The sequence below is a fragment of the Pteropus medius genome, unplaced genomic scaffold (assembly GCF_902729225.1).
Source record: "Pteropus medius unplaced genomic scaffold, Ma_sr-lr_union100, whole genome shotgun sequence".
In the NCBI taxonomy this organism is placed as follows: domain Eukaryota; kingdom Metazoa; phylum Chordata; class Mammalia; order Chiroptera; family Pteropodidae; genus Pteropus; species Pteropus medius.
The window spans coordinates 24,554,120-24,574,405 of NW_024347791.1; the positions used below are offsets into that span (position 1 = coordinate 24,554,120).

General features: G+C 31.5%; 1 protein-coding gene across 1 annotated transcript in view; it reads right to left on the reverse strand.

Moving 5' to 3' along the window:
• The window catches only part of EPHA3 (EPH receptor A3), a 324,803-nt gene that overhangs the window by 225,001 nt on the left and 79,516 nt on the right, over nucleotides 1-20,286 (reverse strand). The window contains exon 3 of the mRNA XM_039878251.1: nucleotides 11,412-12,072. Within this exon, the coding sequence (XP_039734185.1) occupies nucleotides 11,412-12,072 (661 nt within the window). The remainder of the gene's footprint in view (nucleotides 1-11,411; nucleotides 12,073-20,286) is intronic.

Consider the following 20,286-nt stretch of genomic DNA (forward strand, 5'->3'; position numbering starts at 1 on the left):
AAAATTGTGAGTTTAGTATTAAAAAGAAATGTTGAGAGGGCATAGCTGTTAGTCAGATGTAGGAAGACACATAATTCTGTAAACTTTTATAGGAAATGCAAACAAGATATGATGACCACGATATGAATCAATTTCCAAAAGTAAAAACAAGCTAGTCGTTGAAGAAACACAATCACTCCTGCCACTGGAGTCAGAGGTAAATGTCTATGATGAGGTGCAGAGAGAGAACATGGTCGAAAGTATTAAATAACATCCTCAAAAGCATCCTTATAGTAACTACTACGCAGAGCTGCACAGACTATTTCTGAAAACACGGGCTGGTGAGCTTCAGGTTCTTTATTTCCACTCGCTCTCTTCACTGGGGAGCCTGAGTGATCTCTGGTCACACACAAGTACTCTGCACTCAAATTCCTGTTTCACTGCTCACTATGACCTCAGACAATTGTGCGAATTCTCTAAATTCCTATTTTTCTCTCATGAGAAATGGGGATATGATAGCACCTTTCTCATAGATTGTTGAGAGGATTAAATGAAGTGTCTTACATGTCTGAGGACAGAAATGGCTATTTTTAAAAGAAACAGCTGATGTTGAGGTGCTGCTCTAATTTTCAAAGAAGAAACAGTCAGAACTAGAAGCACGGGAACTTTTTATTCAAAGACTATTAATACAATATGTCATGTAATATAACCATATCTACCTGTCATCTTTGCATTAGTATCACATTACAGAAAAAAGGAAGTCAAATGTCAGATTTGATTTCATGTCAGCACTTCAGAGTATCCTTTAAGGGAACTAACTCTGTAGCAGCTGTCTGAACCTTTCACATAAGGAAACACCCTCAGTCTTCAAATGAGCTTTCTCTTTGATATCTCTTTTATTACTCTGTTCACATTCTCTGTTCTTGCACTGCTAAATTCAAGCCAGTGAATGTCAGTCACTTTGTCCAGCTCTTTGCAAGTAACATTCTTTCCCTCTTTTAAAATATCCACCTTCAGGTGAATATTCCTGAAATATTTATTCTTTCTCCCAGATAAAGAATCTTTGTTTTTCTTTGCATTGGTGTCACTTTCCAATGGTCTCAGGAGCTAGCAAGATTTCTTATGCCTTCAAAAGTTATAGAAATTTCTAAATACCCAGAAAAAAATAAATCCTAGGTATAATCGTGAGATGCTTGAGCCTGGGTTCCAAGTTAGGCTTCACTAATGTGTAATGTCACCTTTTAGCCTTATATTATATCTCTATAAAAGAAGAGATTATCCTATAGTAGATTTTCTTAACCTTTACATTATTTCATCTTTGACTGGATAATTCTTTGTTGTAGAGGCTGCCCTGTGACTGATTTTTAACAATTTCTCTGGCCTCTACACACTAGATGCTAATAGCAATCCTCTCTTTTAGCTGTGACAACCAAAAATGTCTTCAGACATTGTTAAATATCCTTTGAGGACAATCTCGCAGGGTTGAGCACATTACGTTAGGCTTTAAAATTCTATGGATGGTACAGTGAAAGAAGCTGCAGTAACATTTGATTGCTTTATATTTCCACTAAAATCTAAGTTCCTTGAGGGAAGGAACACTTTTCTGTTTTGTTTAGAGCCACATTTTGAGTGAAAACTTGGTATAGTAAGCCCTCATTAAGTTTTTGTTGACAAAAATGAACAAACGATAGAATATGTAACTTTATAGAGATTGGAAACTCTCCCTAAGCAGCACATTTTGATGTGCCTATATAAACAACATTCCTCTTTCGTGCTTATTCCATTTTTTCCTTCTGAATATTGTGCTTGCTTCCTTTTAACATAAATTCAGTTCATATCCCTTTTAGAATACAAGATGCTTGAGAAAGAACTGTATTCTCCTCCTCCTCAACTCAGCGCATTGATCAATTCTGTACAACATAAAACTCTTATCCATGATAATTGATAGATTGAAATATTCTATCTTTAATAAAGCAGCATGAGATAAACAGCAAATGGATCCAGATCTCTGAAATGTAGGTTTCTCTCTCTAATAACTACCAGAGAAACAAAAATGTTTCTTTTTAAAACTTGTATATGTAAATTTGTTTCTGGGTTTCAATAAACTTGAATATTCTTTTTGCATTAATTCAAGAATGATAGTCCCTCATCCCCTACCATATATGCTTTGTATTTTCTTGGTGAAAGTAAGCCTTGTATCAAGAATCAGCAGATGTTCTCAATTACAGCATCCATGTTTAACCTTTGTAGCATTATAACTGACCACTGAACACAGAATTTGAGAATATTTTGCATTCAGAGTCTTTTGCTACTAAAAGTCATTCTTATTTCTTATTTTTAAAAATAGTACAAAATGTCTGTGGCTGATCATATGAGGGTTATGACTCTTAAGATCTTAACTCACCCTTGGGATCTCCGGGTCTGTGATTAAAAGTTCACATTGTGATCGTGTTTCTAAAGGACAATCGACAGCTTCATCCCTCAGAGGACTATAGAAATAGTGGTAAGCAACAAAATGACCAAAGTGTATAACGCATATATACACATATGTATTTTAATAGTAAAAACTATATAAATAAATGTATATATACACATTACTATCATGGAGTCTGTTCCCTAAAAGAGGCATCTATTAGTGCTTATAGAGTTATCTGCCAGCAGGATGTTTTGCCCGCATCCTGGAAGATGAGAAGAGCCAACAGCAGAGCATATATGCAGTCTTCATTTCATATGATTCTTTCCAAATGGCTCTTAGTTTGAGAGCACTTTCATCAAATATTATCAAAACTTATACTTCTCTCTACAATTGCTCTCCATTAAAGTTTAGTGCCAGCTGTCAGAGTTGTAATGTAAACCGTTATTAGCTCTTATAAGTTCTACTCTGGAACTAATAAGGGATTGTCAAAATTCCAAATACAGACCTAAGAGGGGAGAGAAATCACAAGAAAGAAGGTGGAAAGTGTTCGATAAAACTGTACTGGCAAAGCAATCATTATGAAACTATTACCAATGCATTTCACAGAACCTAAGACTCTCAAGAGGGAGAAAAAGATCTAGTTCTGTTTATTTTGCATAGGGTTCGATTTATGTTCCTCTGGGAGAGTTGACTGAAAACAATGAAAGAAATAATTGGAAAATTTAATAAAATATCAATAATCTTTCTTTAGAACTTACATGCATTCTGAAAAAAAATACATTGAATTCTTTAAATTTAAAGTAAAAAATGTTAAATGAAGCTTTCATAATATTTTAATAACTAGAAAGGAAAAGCATAAGTTTGAAAAAATCAAAGATGATATTTTTTATAAAAGCTATAAAAAATTGTTTAACAAAAAGGCATGCAGAAAATCAGAACCAAGGAAGACAGTCTGCATAATCTCTAAAGTAATCTAAGTTAAAGAAACAAAAATGGAGATGAAATTTCAAGACTTCTTGCAGAGTTCAATTAGGCTTGACAGTAAACTACGATGGCAGACCCATAGGCTATGTGACAAGGTGTTATTTATTAAGATGCCAAAATCACTATAATTCTTATATATGCAAAATAACCAATATTTCATTTCTCATAAATGTGGCTTTTTCTTGGAAAATTCTAATCCATTTTCAGATGAGTTTACATTTAATAGATATTTAGTGAGTGGTACACAAAGCAATATTCTGGTCTTCTTTTGAAAATGAGACTGAAAATTCAATGATGGAAAAAACTTTTTTCAAGTAAAATTAGAGCTATTTTTCTTTCTGCAAGTGAAATTATTTTTCCCATGTCTTAAATTCCCACAGTGAAAACGACCCTGGAAAGCTTAATTCATATTTTGCCACAGACAGATGCTCAAACAAATAAACTACACAAAGGACAAATTATTTGTGTTCCTCCAAAACTATACATTTGGCATACAGGCGTTACCTAAATTATTATTTGGACCGAACTAGTTAAAGCTTCTGAAAATTTCACACGACTTAGTGATGTAAAATAAGAATTTAGTATTCTCCAAAGCAGATATCTCATTTGATTAGGAATGACTGTGAACTGAGTTAGAATCTTAGGAAAATATCTTAATACTGACCTATTTAGAATGGTCTTCTAGGTTAGGATAAAGAGTAGTAAAATACCAATTTAAAGAGAAAATGTCTCATTATTTTCCCCTCTTTGAAAAATAGAACTGATAAGATTATACAACTAAAACTAACCCATATCAGGTACAAGAATATGTATTTTACTAAAACACTGCAATTCTTATTTAGTTGTAATTCTGTGTAAGACAGTTTCTAACATTTATAAAACTGCCTGCGATTTTTAAGGTCTTATATAGTGGTTCGTTGTTCATCATTTAAGTTGTTCTTATTTATTATGAGGTATTTAAATTATTAGATAGGAATTTGTTCTACTCCCTAAATTTACCGACAGGCATAATTCTCCTAAATATGTTTGCAATTAAATTGTCTCTGACTGCTCAAAATAATCTGATTTGTAGTATATACAAAACAAAGAATTCACATTTCTTTCTAGTATCTTAAACATGCAAATCCATGGTTTAAATTTATACTGTTTATTTTTATACAGACTCAGAGATAAACTACAATGCTTAAATAAGTCTCAAATGAAATACATTCCTCTATGTTTCCTCTTTTTCATTTTTAAAAGGAGTTTTTACTTAATTACTGTTTGGATAGTGCACTGACATAATTTGATTGAAAGTTTCCAGTAATATCACACAGTAATTCATGTAAGCACATTTGGCATTTACTTCATACAATTTGTATTGTTTTCTCCACTGCCTTTTTAACTATTTGGACAATTCTTTAGTATACATAATAAATATCTGAATAAATCAAAGAGCTGTAGCTAGTACTACACAGAGTCAAGTAAAATGGCTTGACAAATATTTTTACTTACTTGATTACTTATTTTTGACTCACATGATTCCAGCGAGGCAAGAACATTATTGTTATGTCCTCTCCAACCATCTAATCTAGTCTTTTACACAAAGATTGTTAGAATATAACACAGGGTGTAGAAATTCAATATTTAACATTTTTCAAATGCAGCATTTTTATCTTATTTTACTATTCCTGTTTGCTTATTTCCTAAACTATATTTTCTTAAATCAATTAAAACTTGAAAATCTTTCTAGGTATACAATATAAAAATATCCATCTATGAATTCAAAGCTGCTATTCAAAAACCACTGGAAAAGATCTGTGCTGAAGAAGATAAGTGACTGAGAAATATACCAGATGGGAAAAATTGAGTGACAGACAGATATTTAGAAGAAGAAGAAAAATAAAAGCTAAGAATAAGAGAACAGAGAGAATATCACCTATGATTCAATAGAGTAGAGGTTTAATAAAACTAAAAATGAAGTCTCCTCAAGAAAAACAAAAATCTTGTTGGAAAGAATGTAGACAACCAATGATTAGATAACGACTATATAAATATGTGTATTCATTAAAGACATTTTCTCTCCCTCAAAATTTCTGTAAGGTCTAAGGTTTAAAGTAAAAGAGAGGCTGTTGAAAGAGTGAGTTTGTTATATCTAAGCGCTTTAACACAGAGTTTGTTATATCTAAGTGCTTTTAACACAAGAAAGCAAGGAAGGCAACATATCTCATTAATGGTGATGACTGACTATAACAATGAAGTTCATATACCTTTCATCCAGTGCTAGATACTCTACAGTGGACTAAAGAACACATTTATTGGCAATTCTAAAGGATAAATATTATCACTCCCATTTTGTAGATAAGAAAACTGAGGCTCAAACTAGTTAGCCATACAACTGATAAGCAGTAATCCTTGAACTCTTGAGCCTGAGCATTCAAAAACTTATCAGTAACAAGAGCCTTTGCTAAATAGAGTAATTAAATGAAAACATAAATTTGAGGACAAATTCAGGAAAGTTTTTTGTACATGTTAGTACTGCCATAACTTATATAAATTGGTGAGAAGACAGAAATTTGCATAAATCAAAGGTTTTATAGTTATTATATAGTTGTCATAATGTATCTGTTTAATATATTTGAAAATTATTTACATTATTACTTATCAGTGACTTCTTTTCTAATAAATTCATTGTTTCGAAAAGTCATGGATGTGCAACTACTAGAGGCAAAGTGGGGATGGAGGATTGTCATTTTGAACTGAGGAAAGAACACATTCAATTTTTATAATTCAAGGCAAAAAAACTGATAAATTCAGTGCAGTCTCAAAAGGATGAATCAAGAACTAGGTGTGTAAAACTAAGGGACGTATTCAGCATCTTCATAAACAGATCTTCACTTTATTAGTGATAACTGATTTTTGCAAGTCAGAAAATAATATTCATCAAAAATTTATAAGGAGAAAACGTATTCTCTTAGGCATTGTATAAAATATTATTATTACTTTAATTCATCTATTATTAATATGACAGCAGTTCAGAGGAATCTAGTCTTAACTTGTTGCAAATGTATGTGACCTAATAGTCAAATGTATTCATTTCAAATTAAGCATGAATGTCTTTATATGCAAGGCATTCTGAAAGACCTCGTGGATTCAAAGATAAACAATATACAATACATCCTATCCAGAACTTACATTCAAGGTACACAAAGACTTAGTAGTTGCTAAAAAAAAACTTCCACTAAGATTTTAAATTTTCTCTAGCTTCTCTAGAGCAAGCAGAATATCTAAATCATTCTGTTATTAAAACCCTGACAGCTTTTATAAGAGAGTTTCAGAATTGACAGAAAAATAGATAGAGTTAAGAGCTGGCATTGTTAAGTCCTAGGTGAAACAAACATAATTACAAATAAGCATCAAAAAGTCTAGATGTCTTCATACATCACATCGAATACACTTGTCTATTAAGCTGCTAATGTACAAGAACAAGAAATAAAGTTAGTATTCCACACTGAATGCACAGAGATAAAACACAGAGCAACAGATTTTTCGGTGACATTAATAAGGTATTTGGTACATTAAGTCTAAACAAAGTTTGTAGGAGCAGGAATATTTATAGTAACCTCCTGGTTTGTGCCTCAAATGTAATTAATTGACTATATAAAAAGCCATTAGCATTCTGATTTCTTTTTTCCAAACTGAATCAAAGCAGATAACATAATTTATTAGCCAGTATTAAAAAAATAATACTAGAGATCACAAGATTTCCTTAGAATCAATGTGAAATTCCCCCACCTCTAATCTTAAGAAGTAAAAAGAGTTGTGCTGGGATGTAAGAAATATGAAGGATTTCCTAAATAAAATAAATCAAGTAAATCAATATTATTAATTATCGAAGATAAATAGCACATGATTTATGTTTATAATTTTAATTTTTTAATGTCATCTTTTTAAAAGGAGGTTTATTGAAATCCTATAAAAACAACTCAATCTGCAATTTGACTGTATTTGCAACATCCAGAAAGTTTGCCCAGATCCTAGGAAAGTGGCCCAAATGAGGTTTAAACCACACACACAGTAAATTAAAAGAGATTCCATGATTTCTTCCTATGTCATTAAATTGAGAAATAACTTTCTTAAACGAAAGCCATATTTTAAAATTATATATTGAAAAACCTGCTACAAAAACAAATCTGATCATGACTTTTTACTTTCTTTACTAATCTTTACATTACCCTTTATCATTTAATCTTGTGTAATTATTTTATATGTACATTTATATTTTACCAAATTTATTATAATAAGTACTTTCTACACTCCTGGAGCTGCCTTTTTCTGTATTTCTAGTTTGCTTGGAATGTAATTCCTGAATAATCATTTATAAATATTTTTTCACTCCTTCCTTATTTTCTTCCTCTGACCAGTCTCTGAAACAGAAAGATGCACTATTTTCTACTCTTACTTTTCCATGTTCTTTCTGCCCTGGCTAAGAAAAGAAAGACCAGCAACATACTGTATCTTATTGCAAACAATTTTAATTTCACGTTCACATCCTCCCATACCAATACCTTCTTCCTCATCATACTAATAACTTATTTTTCAGTTTAAGCTATTATTAACTTAGCTCTGTTTAGTAATTCAGTTAAAAAGCTATGTTCTTTTGGAAGCAGAGACACTAGAAAGGGAAAGATGAACATTATCATTGCTAAACTAGTTTAGATGATAGTTCAAAAATGTGAGTGTGTATGTATCTTTTAAAATGTAAAATGTTTAGAAGATTTATTGGTCTGTCTTGCACTAAAATTATTCATTTATGTATCTGTCTTTCATATTAGATTGTCAATTCGTAGAAGGTAGATACAATGACTTATTCATCTATGTTTGTCCTGTGTCTGGTCCATTATTACTTTGTATTAAGATGGTCATAAACACTTATTGAATTTAATATAGTAGACTTTTTCTTGCATCTCTAAGATGCTTAACAACCCACATATCCAAATTTTACTAGAAATCACCAGGAATAAACCTCATCTTCTCACAATATGAAATTTTGGTTGGCAATTCTTTCTTAAAATTCTAGAAACAAAAAGATCTAGGAAATAAACTGAAATAGTTAAATCTTGTATTAACAGATTCTTGGTTCCTTTTTGCCAACTCTCTGTGGCCCTATTCATCCTTCAATATACGGCACTCTAACTCCAGTGGCATTTGTGTCATCATGAGGGTTCCTGGTCTCTGTCACCATTGCACTGAATCGCAAGAAAGCAGTGTGGGTTGAGTTTACTACTGCAGCCTTTGGAGTCAGGCTGCCTGGTTTTAAACCTCAACTCTAATACTCACTCATTAAGGAAACTAAGGCAAGATATTTACCTATCAAAGCTTTATTCTCACTTTTTAAATGGAGATAATAATAGTATGTACCTATAGGTTATTTTAAGGAATAAATGAGATACATCATAAATATAACTTAGCAAATTAGCAGTGTCTGACATCTACTAAGTGCTTAATGAGTGTCTTCGAATTCTTACTACAGTGCTTGTTATGAAGTACGTGCTCATTAAATATTTGTTGAAATAAAGTGAATGAGTCTTGTTTTCTTCTGTTTTAGGCAACTGAAAGCCTGTAGTTGTGATTATTGTCTTATAAAATAGTCTTGATGTGTTTACTATCTGGCTATATGTGTGCTCTAAATAGTGGACATATCAAAGTATGGCTCTATCCTTTTTTAAAAGAGTAACACACTATTTTTTTTTGCAAACAAACAAACAAAACTGATCTACAAAATACATAGGTTTATTTAGCTATCTTTTAATTTGTATCTTTTTAAAGTATTACCATTCTTCTGTGTGACCAAACTGAAGTACTGGTGATAAAATTGAAATTCTGATTTTTAAGAGGCACAGCAAACTGTTCTGACCAGTCCACAAGCTTATTAAAATCCAACCAAAAATTAAAAATTCAAAAAGGAAACCATAACAAACACCAGAACTATTACTGACAACAATAGCAAAATTATAAGTCTCAAGTGATGCTGGCCTATACTATTACAGATCCCCAACTATAGAATTAAATGGTTGAGTATCGAATTTTCAAAACATAATAGAGTATACACTAAACTGACATTAAAACAAGCATCTGTTAAATAAAATCGGTTTATACTTGGCACAACATGTAATTCAGACAAAGTAGAATACCTTGACACATTATCTAGTAACCTAAATACACAAATATTTGTTGATTCAAAACATGCCTGACAACAGAGAATGTCAAATATAACCAGAACAACATGCTCCACCTTCAAATTACACTGCTAAAAATCATCCCCCTATTAAATTTCAATCACAGCCCATTTCATGTGCCATCTCTGCTTCTACTAAAATTACTTTTATTGGTTTATCTTCAAAATATTTTTGTAGACTACTTTGCTATCTATGCATATGTATATCTTATTCTGAAAATAATATTTTTAAATTCTGAGAAAGTCTATAATAATATAGTATTATTATATTAAAGAAGTCTTGTTGACGTCCTGATACATTGTAAACTACAAGATTCAAGGATGTAAAACTGACATAAATGTTATCTTTAGGAATAATTTGACACGGAGGACCACTGAATAGCATAGCAGTTACTTTAAAAAGGTGGTTCATTAAAGTAAGACAAGATAAGAAAAACAGTAACAATTCTGAATATATTGTGAAATTTCTCAATACAACTTAATATAATTCTTTTTAAAAATTCTTCTACCAAAGTTTATCTTCAAGACAGCATGTATAATGAGCTAATAATTTGAATGCTTTATTTATTTCTATTAACACATTGATGTGATTCTAATTACCTCACTGATACTTATTTTTTTATTTCTTATAACTTTGAATAAAATATAAAGCACTGTATAAAAATTATTTAAAATCCAAGCATCTAATGAGTAGGTTTATTGCTCAATGCTTACATTGATACACATTACTGAGAAGGAAACACAGCTATTTCTTGTCTTGTGTGGATATCAGAGTGTGCTTCAACAGTGATTAAATTAGAGGAGATAGACAATTTGTTTAATTCTCCTTGAGCTAGGCCTTCATTATTTTATTTAAAATAGATTTCACAAATATCAATCATAAACAATATCATATAATAAAATACAATTCATAAATCATAAATAATACCATATAATAAAATACAATTCAAAGTGAAAAATGAAGACTATGGAGACTTATCTCCGCTCATGTATATATGCCAGTAATAGTATGTTGTTTCAATTTTAGAACTTTCAAAACTATTAACAGTGTTCTAATGGTGCTTGCCAAGGATCTACATAACATGGAAAAGTATGAGGTTAAAGTGTACCGTTTGTTCTCATTAATTTTTTTCTATAAACTATGTCTATAGTCAAAGGCAAAATGCTATGTTCTGTTTAGATTGTTATAAAGGTCAATTTCTGTATAAAGTATAATAATTTCTTCTGGATGGACTTGAGACTTACTGAATGGCCATAAATAGAATACCAAACTCAATTCCTTTGGCAGAGTGTAACAGCAAACAAAGATATTAAAACAGACTAGATCTTATGCATTTATACGTTTAAAATTTTAATATATAAGAAAAGACTATATTTAACAGCAATAAAGTACATACTGCTGTGACATAGAAAAGCACATACTTAGTCAATGCAGTAACTAATCCCATTATAATTAGATTACCTGAGTGCCAATGATATTTCTTTCTTCTACAGAAAAAAGACAGTTTTTTTTTCTTTCAGTTGATTTTGAATTCTACTACCAAATCATTACATAGCAAGGAAAACTTAAAAATAACATATGTAACACCTCTAGTGGGATATAGGCCAGCACCACATAATCAAACATGTTAATATTTCTACAACAAACTATGAATCAACACAGCAAGTGAGATAAATTTAGTCTATAAATAGACTCTTCAGTTTGAGCCATGATTTGCTGCCAAGTGAGTTCAGGCTAAATTTATTTCTTTTCATTACTCTACGATAAACTTGCAAGTGAGAAATACCACTCTAAGGAAAATAGAGAAGACTTACCTTGACACGTAAAACCTCTTTCTTCATAGCCGGCATTGCACGAGCACTTGCCAATGGGTACAAGCCATTCTCCTTCCGTACTGCAATACATCCTGGGAGGGTCTTCCTCCTTAGAATTGTTAACACAAGAACCTCTAACCTCCACCAGGGATTGGGAATCCATGGGCACCGTGTCTGGAAACATAGCCAGATTCTTCACCGTAAACGGGCACTTTTTGAAATATACCCTCACAGACACCAAGGCAACACAAGCGCCGACATCTTGAAAAGCCAGATAAAATCCCTTTTTGTTGACAGGACCCACTTCTCTAACCTCAGTATTAAGCTTCAGAATACGGTCCCCGAGGTCCATTTGAGTGAAACTTTCATCGGCTGCAATCGTGTCAATCTTTGCGAACTGATGCTCTCGGAACTTGACCCTGTGGTCATCGTCGGACTCCATGTAGTACAGGTTGAAAGTCTCCTTGCAAGTTCCCAAAACCAATGGAATGCTATTGCAGTCCCGTAGAGTGAACTTGAGCTCTACATAAATCTTCTGAGCTGAGTTCCTGGGGACCCAGTTTGTCCTCAGCCAATTATTTTGACTATGATCCATGACATTGCACACCTGGTAAGTCCTGATGGGTGTGTAATGTTCATCAACACCACTGATTTCTTCCCACTGAAGAGTCAAAGAAGAAAAAAAAAACACAAAGAGAGTCAGAAGTAATAAGCATAATGAATAATAATGAATACAAAATGAGAGTGTCAATGGTATCACAGGAAATACCAAATAAACAAGCAAAATCTTCAGTGTTACTCATTAAAAGTCATGATGTGGAGCGACTCCATAATATTCTTTTTAAAAAAAATATTGTTATTTGCAAGATTCTCTGAGTTTATTGACACAAAGTAATTTATAATTTTGATGAACACATTTGAAATGCATTGCAGTTTTTGAGATATTCAGGAAAAAGTTGCTTAGCAATTGATTGAACCTAGCCAAATAGTCCAGGACCAAAACTTCAAATCAGGCATCTTCTATAACACTATAAAGTGGTTTTGTTGAATATTTTGGATTGTTTTCTTTTTGTTTATTTGTTTGTTTGTTATTAAAGAAGAGAATGGAAAAAATACCACCATCTAAATTCATCTTTGTTAATCTTTTCCCAATGTGAACCAGATTTTGGTAAAATCAATATATGGGAAAGCAAGGTGAATCTAAATGATGTTATTACCATGTATTTTTATGCATGATGTTTTTTAATGTACTCAGTTATTTTAAAGAATACATTTTGGGGAACTATAAAAGAAAATTTGAAATAAAAATGTAAACATGGCTTCTGCCTCTCCCTCCCTCCCTCTCCCAAATAAAACAACTAATAGTTATGCATGGAGAACAGAAGATGTAAGTGTAGAGAACATTTCAATTCTTAATATCTTTTACCCACATTAAATTTTACACAAGAAAAAAATAAATAGCTATTTGAGTGATGGTGGTTGTTGTTATAGCAGTTAGGATTATCCTACTACAAATATTTTTATTGTAAAAACATTTAAAATATTCAAGACTTTAGAACAGTGAAGTACTTCTTCTGTGATCTTTAGAACAGATTTTGAAAAGCTTTTAATTTAGCATCACATCATTTGTGTTACTTAAAATTCTACAACTATTATACCATTCTGTTTCTATTATTACAATGTTTACACTTTCTTTCAACATGCCCAATTTTGCTTATTGCTACCAGGAAAACAAAACGTTTGCCATGTCATCCTTTTATTTTTTAATTAAAATTATAGTTGACATTCAATACTATATTAGTTTCAGGTATACAGCATAGTGGTTAGACATTTATAAAACTTATGTAGTGATTCCCCCTGATAAGTCTAGTACTCCACCTGACACCATACATAATTATTTACAATATTATTGACTAGATTCCTAATGTTATACTTCACATATCTGTACCTATTTTGTAACTTCCAATTTGTACTTCTTAATCTCCTCACCTTTTTTCCTCAGCCTTCCAACCCTTGTCCCATTTGGAAACTGTCAGTTTGTTCTCTGTATAAATGAACAAATAAAACGGCAACAAATTCATAGATACAGAGAACAAACTGATGTTTGTCATATCATTCTTAAATTCAGAATCTTCTAGGGCTCCTTATTACCTATGCAATAAGTTTCAAACTCTTTAGTTTGATGTTTGTATTTTTCCAAAAAACTGGTTCCAACTTACATTTATGTTTTTCTAGAAGTTTGAATTGACGTTAGTGAATTATGTTTCACTTATGCACAAACTATGTTTTTGTCAGTGTTGACTCTTTTACTGTTTTCAAAAGACACATTTGATAGTTTTTTGTTTCTGATATAACCTCAACTGGACTGTATTCTTTTCTTCTTGATGCTTTTCATACCCCTTTCATTCATAAGAAATTATATTATATAACCCCTATTAAATTCCACAGTCATTCAAAAATCTAATTCTTTTTTCAAATTTTATTTTATTATTGGTTTCAAGTATACAGTACTTTGGTTAGACATTTATATAGTTGGTAAAATGATTTCCCTAATTGCTCTTTCTCTCCTCTTGCTTTCCAACTAGCCGTTACATTAATGTAACTACATTCCTTATGCCATGCTCCCCAACCCTGTGGCCATCTATCAAACAATGAATCAATCAAAAGTACTAATTTATACTTTGGTGAAGGATTAAACAAATCTAATTCTTGATACATGGTAAGGGAAATTTAGTTTTGTCTCAACACGTTTGTTAAATTTTAGACCTCTTTATTTCCTCTATAATATGCAACACAAAATTTCAACTTTTGGGAGATGCATAAACAAATATTTTCTCTTATAATATATGTAGGAATCATTCAAGAAGGTAACAAATATAAAGTTCTTATTAGATAATGTAATTGGATTTTGTAAATAAATACAATCTTTGTGAAGCCCATTATAAATGTGTTCCTAAATTTTCTTCATTAAGGGAAAGGCAAGTTTTACACTCTTTTAATGGCATCTAAAATGTATAACAGTTCTTTTTCTATTTCTATTTATTAAAAAAAATAGGAGTTCCATAATTTCTAGTCACAAAATGAAATAAAAGGTTAATTTATTAATAGTTACCTTTATGGTAACCATAAACAAAGAAATATAGTATTTATTTGGCCTTTGAACCTCACTAAAGAAAAATAAATTATTTATATTAGAGTGTTTGAATTATCAAAACCAATTTGTGGGCCCCCATCAGTGTGAAAAACACAGTTTAAAAACTTCTTATTCTGCCTAGCTCTCCTATAACCCCCAAAACAAAGCAAGAACAAATAAGTGAAAAGCAACACTTATTTTAATAACTTTGATCATTCAGGGTCTAGAGTATAAGAAAGGCCTAATTTTCCAGAGGCAATTTGGTTTAACTCATTGTCACACCCAATGTTCAACAAAGAAACAAATTGAGACTATTTTAGGACCCCTCGACCTAATATACAAGATATATTTATATCTTAATATAAGAAAAAAATTTGCACTGCTCTTAATAATCACCAACATACCAATTTCAAACATCCACTCTATGAACTTTTTAAGAAGGAAAGTATATATGAGAGTCTCCATTCTTAAAATTTTACATTGAGATGCCTATAATAGTAAAGTCATATTTAAGGCAAAATTAATGTATAAGTTTAACATCAGAAAAATTTAAAAAAGAATGATCAGAATTGGAGCTCCAAAAAGCTCTGATGTTAAAAAGTCAGTATTATGTGAAATTTTCTCTATTATTTTTCTATTGGTTTTCCAAAACCATTGTAAAATACAGAGCTAACAAAACTCTAGAGTATAAATGTTTGCTGCAGACATTTTATAGAGAGTCAGATCATGGGCATCATTATTTAAAAATAAGCCAATTGACTTAAAATTTTTTAGGTCAAGATTTCCTTACTAGACTAAAAATGAGTTGGTACTTCAACTGACGACTCAATTGCAAATTTCTTCTGCTATATATGAACAGCATTTTACTAGACATCAAACAGTGGGAGATTATGTAGAGATTTTTGTAATCTGATGTAAAATATGATTTTAATTATGGAGCTCTCACTGTAGTTTAACATTTTTCCTCTCGATGCTAATTTGGCAAGCTATCACAAGTCCTTGAATGTAGAGGTATAAATTGCAAGGAGATAATGCAAACAGCACCATAATGCTTTGCACGTAAAAGGTTGGAGAGAGCAATTATCACTTCATTAATTTGTAATGAAGACCAAATTGCCTGTAAGGATGGTTATTTGACATCTCAGACCACTTGCAAAAACAAGTCTCTAACTCTAGTATTTACTGAGGAATAAAGACAGTAGAAATAAAATCCCTAAATGAGCATTTCTACAACAGCAGCAACAAAAACAAAAGTCATTCATTAAAGCTGCTGTTGTAAAGGTTACACTTTATACATTTAAAGAATGCCCATAATTACCCTATCTTCCTACTCCAAGAACTAATTTGAATTATTAGAGATACTATATTGCCATAGTAATTGTCCCAAGGCAGACTCAGAAAAAGAAAACAGGTGACATAGAGAATTGATGATATTTAAAACGGGTGGTTCAAAGGATCTTTCTCATGATTTTTCTAATTCCTAAAGAAAATCTCTGCAAGAAGTATCTAGCAGTAATGTCTTCAGCAGGAGGGAATACAGAACTAGTAAGTACAAAAATCCCTTCAAAAGCTCAAATTTTTTGAAATCAACAATTTCGATATTTAGCCTGGCTCCCAGATGCTTATTCTAGTTATTTATCAGTTGACCACAGAAGCCGGAACTGAGTGCTTTGTTGTTTTTTTGGTTTTTGTTTTTCTTTTTCCAGATTACACAACCGGAAATCATGTATCCAGACTCCCTTTCTCTAGCAAGGCCGTTCTGAAATCTATTCCCAGTAGCATAATCACAGTGAACCTCCCCATCACCAAAAGATAATGTCGGCTATAAAGGAGACTCAATTTATATTTTTTAGAAAACACAGTTATGTGTTATTTATGCAAACATTCATTTTTGGGGAAAACATATTTTTAATAATTAATTAGCATTTAACCTAATAACTATCGTTGTGAAAACCTCAATTATAGTAATAAAGATTTTTACTTATTGTTGCTATTAATTACTCTCTTTGATACATTTTAGCTGCTTGTTCACTGGGAGTAAGAAGAAAAATGTTTGCATTTCCTTTAAAAGAAAGAGAATCTGCAATACATTTAGTGCATAGACTAACATGATTTGGGAAATATTAAGAAAGTGAAAAAAATAACTTTGTAGTTCACTTGATAAGACATAAAATTTCTTAGAAGTTTGCAGATGACAATATAGAGGAAATAATCACCAATATTCTTATATTCACAATATTGCATTTACATTTAAATGGTTAATAAGAAACGTAGTTCCACACTTTACAAAATGCTACTTAATCTTGCACTCAGTGATTATAAGTGAAATTAAGTTGATTTTTGCTACTCTTTCTCCATTCTTGTTTCTTACTTCCATGTTTCTTACCCTTTGTACACACCCATAGCCATTTCAAAAATCAATGCTCATCTTAGAAATATTTGAACATTTACCATACACCGGAATTTTAAGTGTGGAGATGCACAATCGCTTGCAGTATGGTGTCACTATCAGATGTCAGGCAGATATATCTACAAAAATCATTATGCTTTCGTTTATTCATAAATAGTTTTTCTTAGCCCATTCAGGTCTCAGAAGTATATATATATACTTTTAGGTAATACTGTTGGAAATATATATATATTTATATTTATATATAAAAATATATAAATATATATAAATATATATCTATATATTATATATAAATATATATTTATATATTTATATATTTTATATATAATATAAGTATTATATATATATTATATATAAATATATAAATATTTATATATTGGGTCACTACCTAGACTTATTATATATAAATATATTTATTATATATTATATATTTTATATGTAGAGAAATAAATATTTATATTTTATATATTTTATATATAGAAATATTTATATTTATATTTATATTTTATATATTTAGAAATATATATATATATTTATATTTATATATAACATATATAAATATAAATATATATATATATTTCTAACAGTATTACATAAAAAGGTAGAGGAAAATAAAATAGTTGAGAGGAATAAAATTGTTTGGTTTGAAAGGTTTTGTTGTTGCTGATGTTGATTTTTGGTCAAATCAGAGAATTGCACTTGTAACCAGAGGATCAAGGAGAGAAAACATGGGATTTGATGTTGGAAAGCCAGTATCAGTAACAAGATGCTGGCCAGAGTTTAAGGATAGAAACACTGAGCAGATGCCTGCCTGGGATGGTATGGCCAGTAATGACCACTATCCATCCCCTCACCTACCTTTAAAATCATAAGAATTCATCAGAAATTTGATAACAATATTAGAACAGCCTTGTTGAATATAGGGAGAGCAATGTCTCAGTTTGGGCAGAGTATAGTGAAAAGAGCTGAGAAACCAGGAAAGGGGTGAAAGGACTGGAGATTATTAATGAAGAAAATCAACAAAGAATTTTGAACCATGAGAGCAATAGTTAGGACCAGGATGCTGTAACGCCTGTTTAGGATTCTCAGGAATATTGGTCAGAGTATGGCACTTTCTGTAGTTATAATAAGACACAGGTTATTAAAGGCACTGTCTCCAGAAAGCTTAAAGGTATGGAAATCCTGAGGTCTCTTATAACCAACCTTGGATTCTCTGTCTTTACAGCACCTCATGCTCACAAATACTTTCATCTTCATTTTCAATAATTCTCAGTTCTTTAAACACCTAAACTGAGACAAGAACTAGAGCAGTCTTGGGTCACTACCTAGACTTAATTTTAGTTATTATCCTTCCAACTGTTATTCAGTGGTACTGTACTAAGATCTCAGGACAGTTGCTACATTTTTGTACCTGTGCACAAATGTCCCATATTTCTGACTCAGGTCTAATCTCTTTACATTAATTCTTATTTATAATTAAACGTTATCCAGGGAGGCTTTCTAAAATATTGCTTCATGGGTGCTTGTGCCAACTAATTATTTATTTTTAAATTGCGTAGGTAATTCTAAGGACTCCTAACGGCTAAGAATCAATACTATATGTCTCTTGGCCAAATGGAATTTTGACTTCTGATCTCTACTTGACCTGATAGCATACTCCAATGTCAGGTTCCAAGCCTTCTGAATCTCTTCAGAGACTACATCTAAAGTTTCTAGATAGCCCTGCCCTTGTCTCTGTAGAATGGCCTTTTGCTCAGCCCTCATCTCATCTGCTTTTTGACTCCAGATTTGCTAAGGTCCAGACATGCTTTAAATAGAAGCTCACCTGAACAATCTCATCTTCTACCTCCCATCAAGAATTGTAAGATATTATTATAACAAACAAAGTAAATCTAATCACAGTGTTCTATTTCGCATCTGGTGGTAAATGCAAACCATGCACATTACAAAAAGATGTAAACTGTGTGTGTGGGAGGGTTACCTTCAATCACATATTTCTCTTGGTATAAATGTGAAACAACTGGTTTTAGAATTGCTGTTATTTTTATGTTTGCTATAGTTCGATAGTTTTCCACTGTGATTTTCTGTGATAATTTATGATTTTTAAAGATGCCTCTATAATAGCAGTTATATTTAATTCTACATGCATATATTAAATATTTCCATATGCAAGGCCTAGAGTAGAAACTGTGGATAGTAGAAAGTTAAAATGTGATTTTTGTTATCCAGAAGTTTTGATGCTAGAAGGAGAGGCTTAAGTCATACAAGGCAAATGATGATATGCTTTCTATTTCAGGGTCTCAAGGAACTGTGGGAAAAGGAAGAATTACCACTGGAAGAAAAGCCCTGGGAAAGCATTGAGAAAGAAGAAATGGAAGGATAGTAAGGCTAGAACTTTTAATGCACATATATAACGATAAAAAGTGTTAGCAAACAGGAAGATGTGTAAGATCAGACCTGTTTAAGAAATTGGTTTCCAGTATAGCTAAACATTAGGACACTGAGCACTGGGTATGTAGGCAGTTACTGAAAACAGGAAGGCTTGGCAAATTTGAGCAGTATCAACTGACATGCCTCCACTTCATCTGCTACAGGGGAAACTACTGAAGAGAGGCACCTGGTTAGCTCTGGACTGGAAGTTGGTTCTCCTGTCCAAAAAGGAAGGCTACAGAAAGCCCACTTCCAAGTTCCAGATGAAAGGTCTTAAGATGATCTTTATTGAATGAATGTACACAATATTTTTCAAAAACTTATAAATAGATATATTTTTCTTATGAATGTACACAGGATACATCCACATGTGCAGAGAGTAATAGCTCATTATATTAGAATTTTTTGACTACTAAATCATATTTCAGAAAAAATGCCTGTTTGTACTGAAAGACTACAAGCAACAGCAAAAAAAAATTAAAAAAAAATCAAGGGACATGTATGTGAATAAATTTATATCTTTAATTTTTCTTTTTGAAACAGTATTCCCATTAGACCTATAGATCGCCTTTCAAGAACATTCAATTTATATTTAATGGATAACTGTGTGTCAAGCTCTGTATTGATAACTGAGTAATGAAGCAGATAGACAGAGTACCTGCTCTTAAGGAATGTATTGTATTTGTGTTATATCCATTGTTGTACCTACTGTTATTTTATGAAGACGTATTCATTCATTTCTCTATTGATTATTCTTTCTCCCCAGCATGGTTATTCATTTGGCTCATCTCCTCCCATACATCTAGACTTGTGCCTAAAACCAAGTATCCTATAGAGAATAACTAAGAATTAGATATCATATGATGTGCAAAATGTTCACCTTATGTAACAAAGCATAAAAG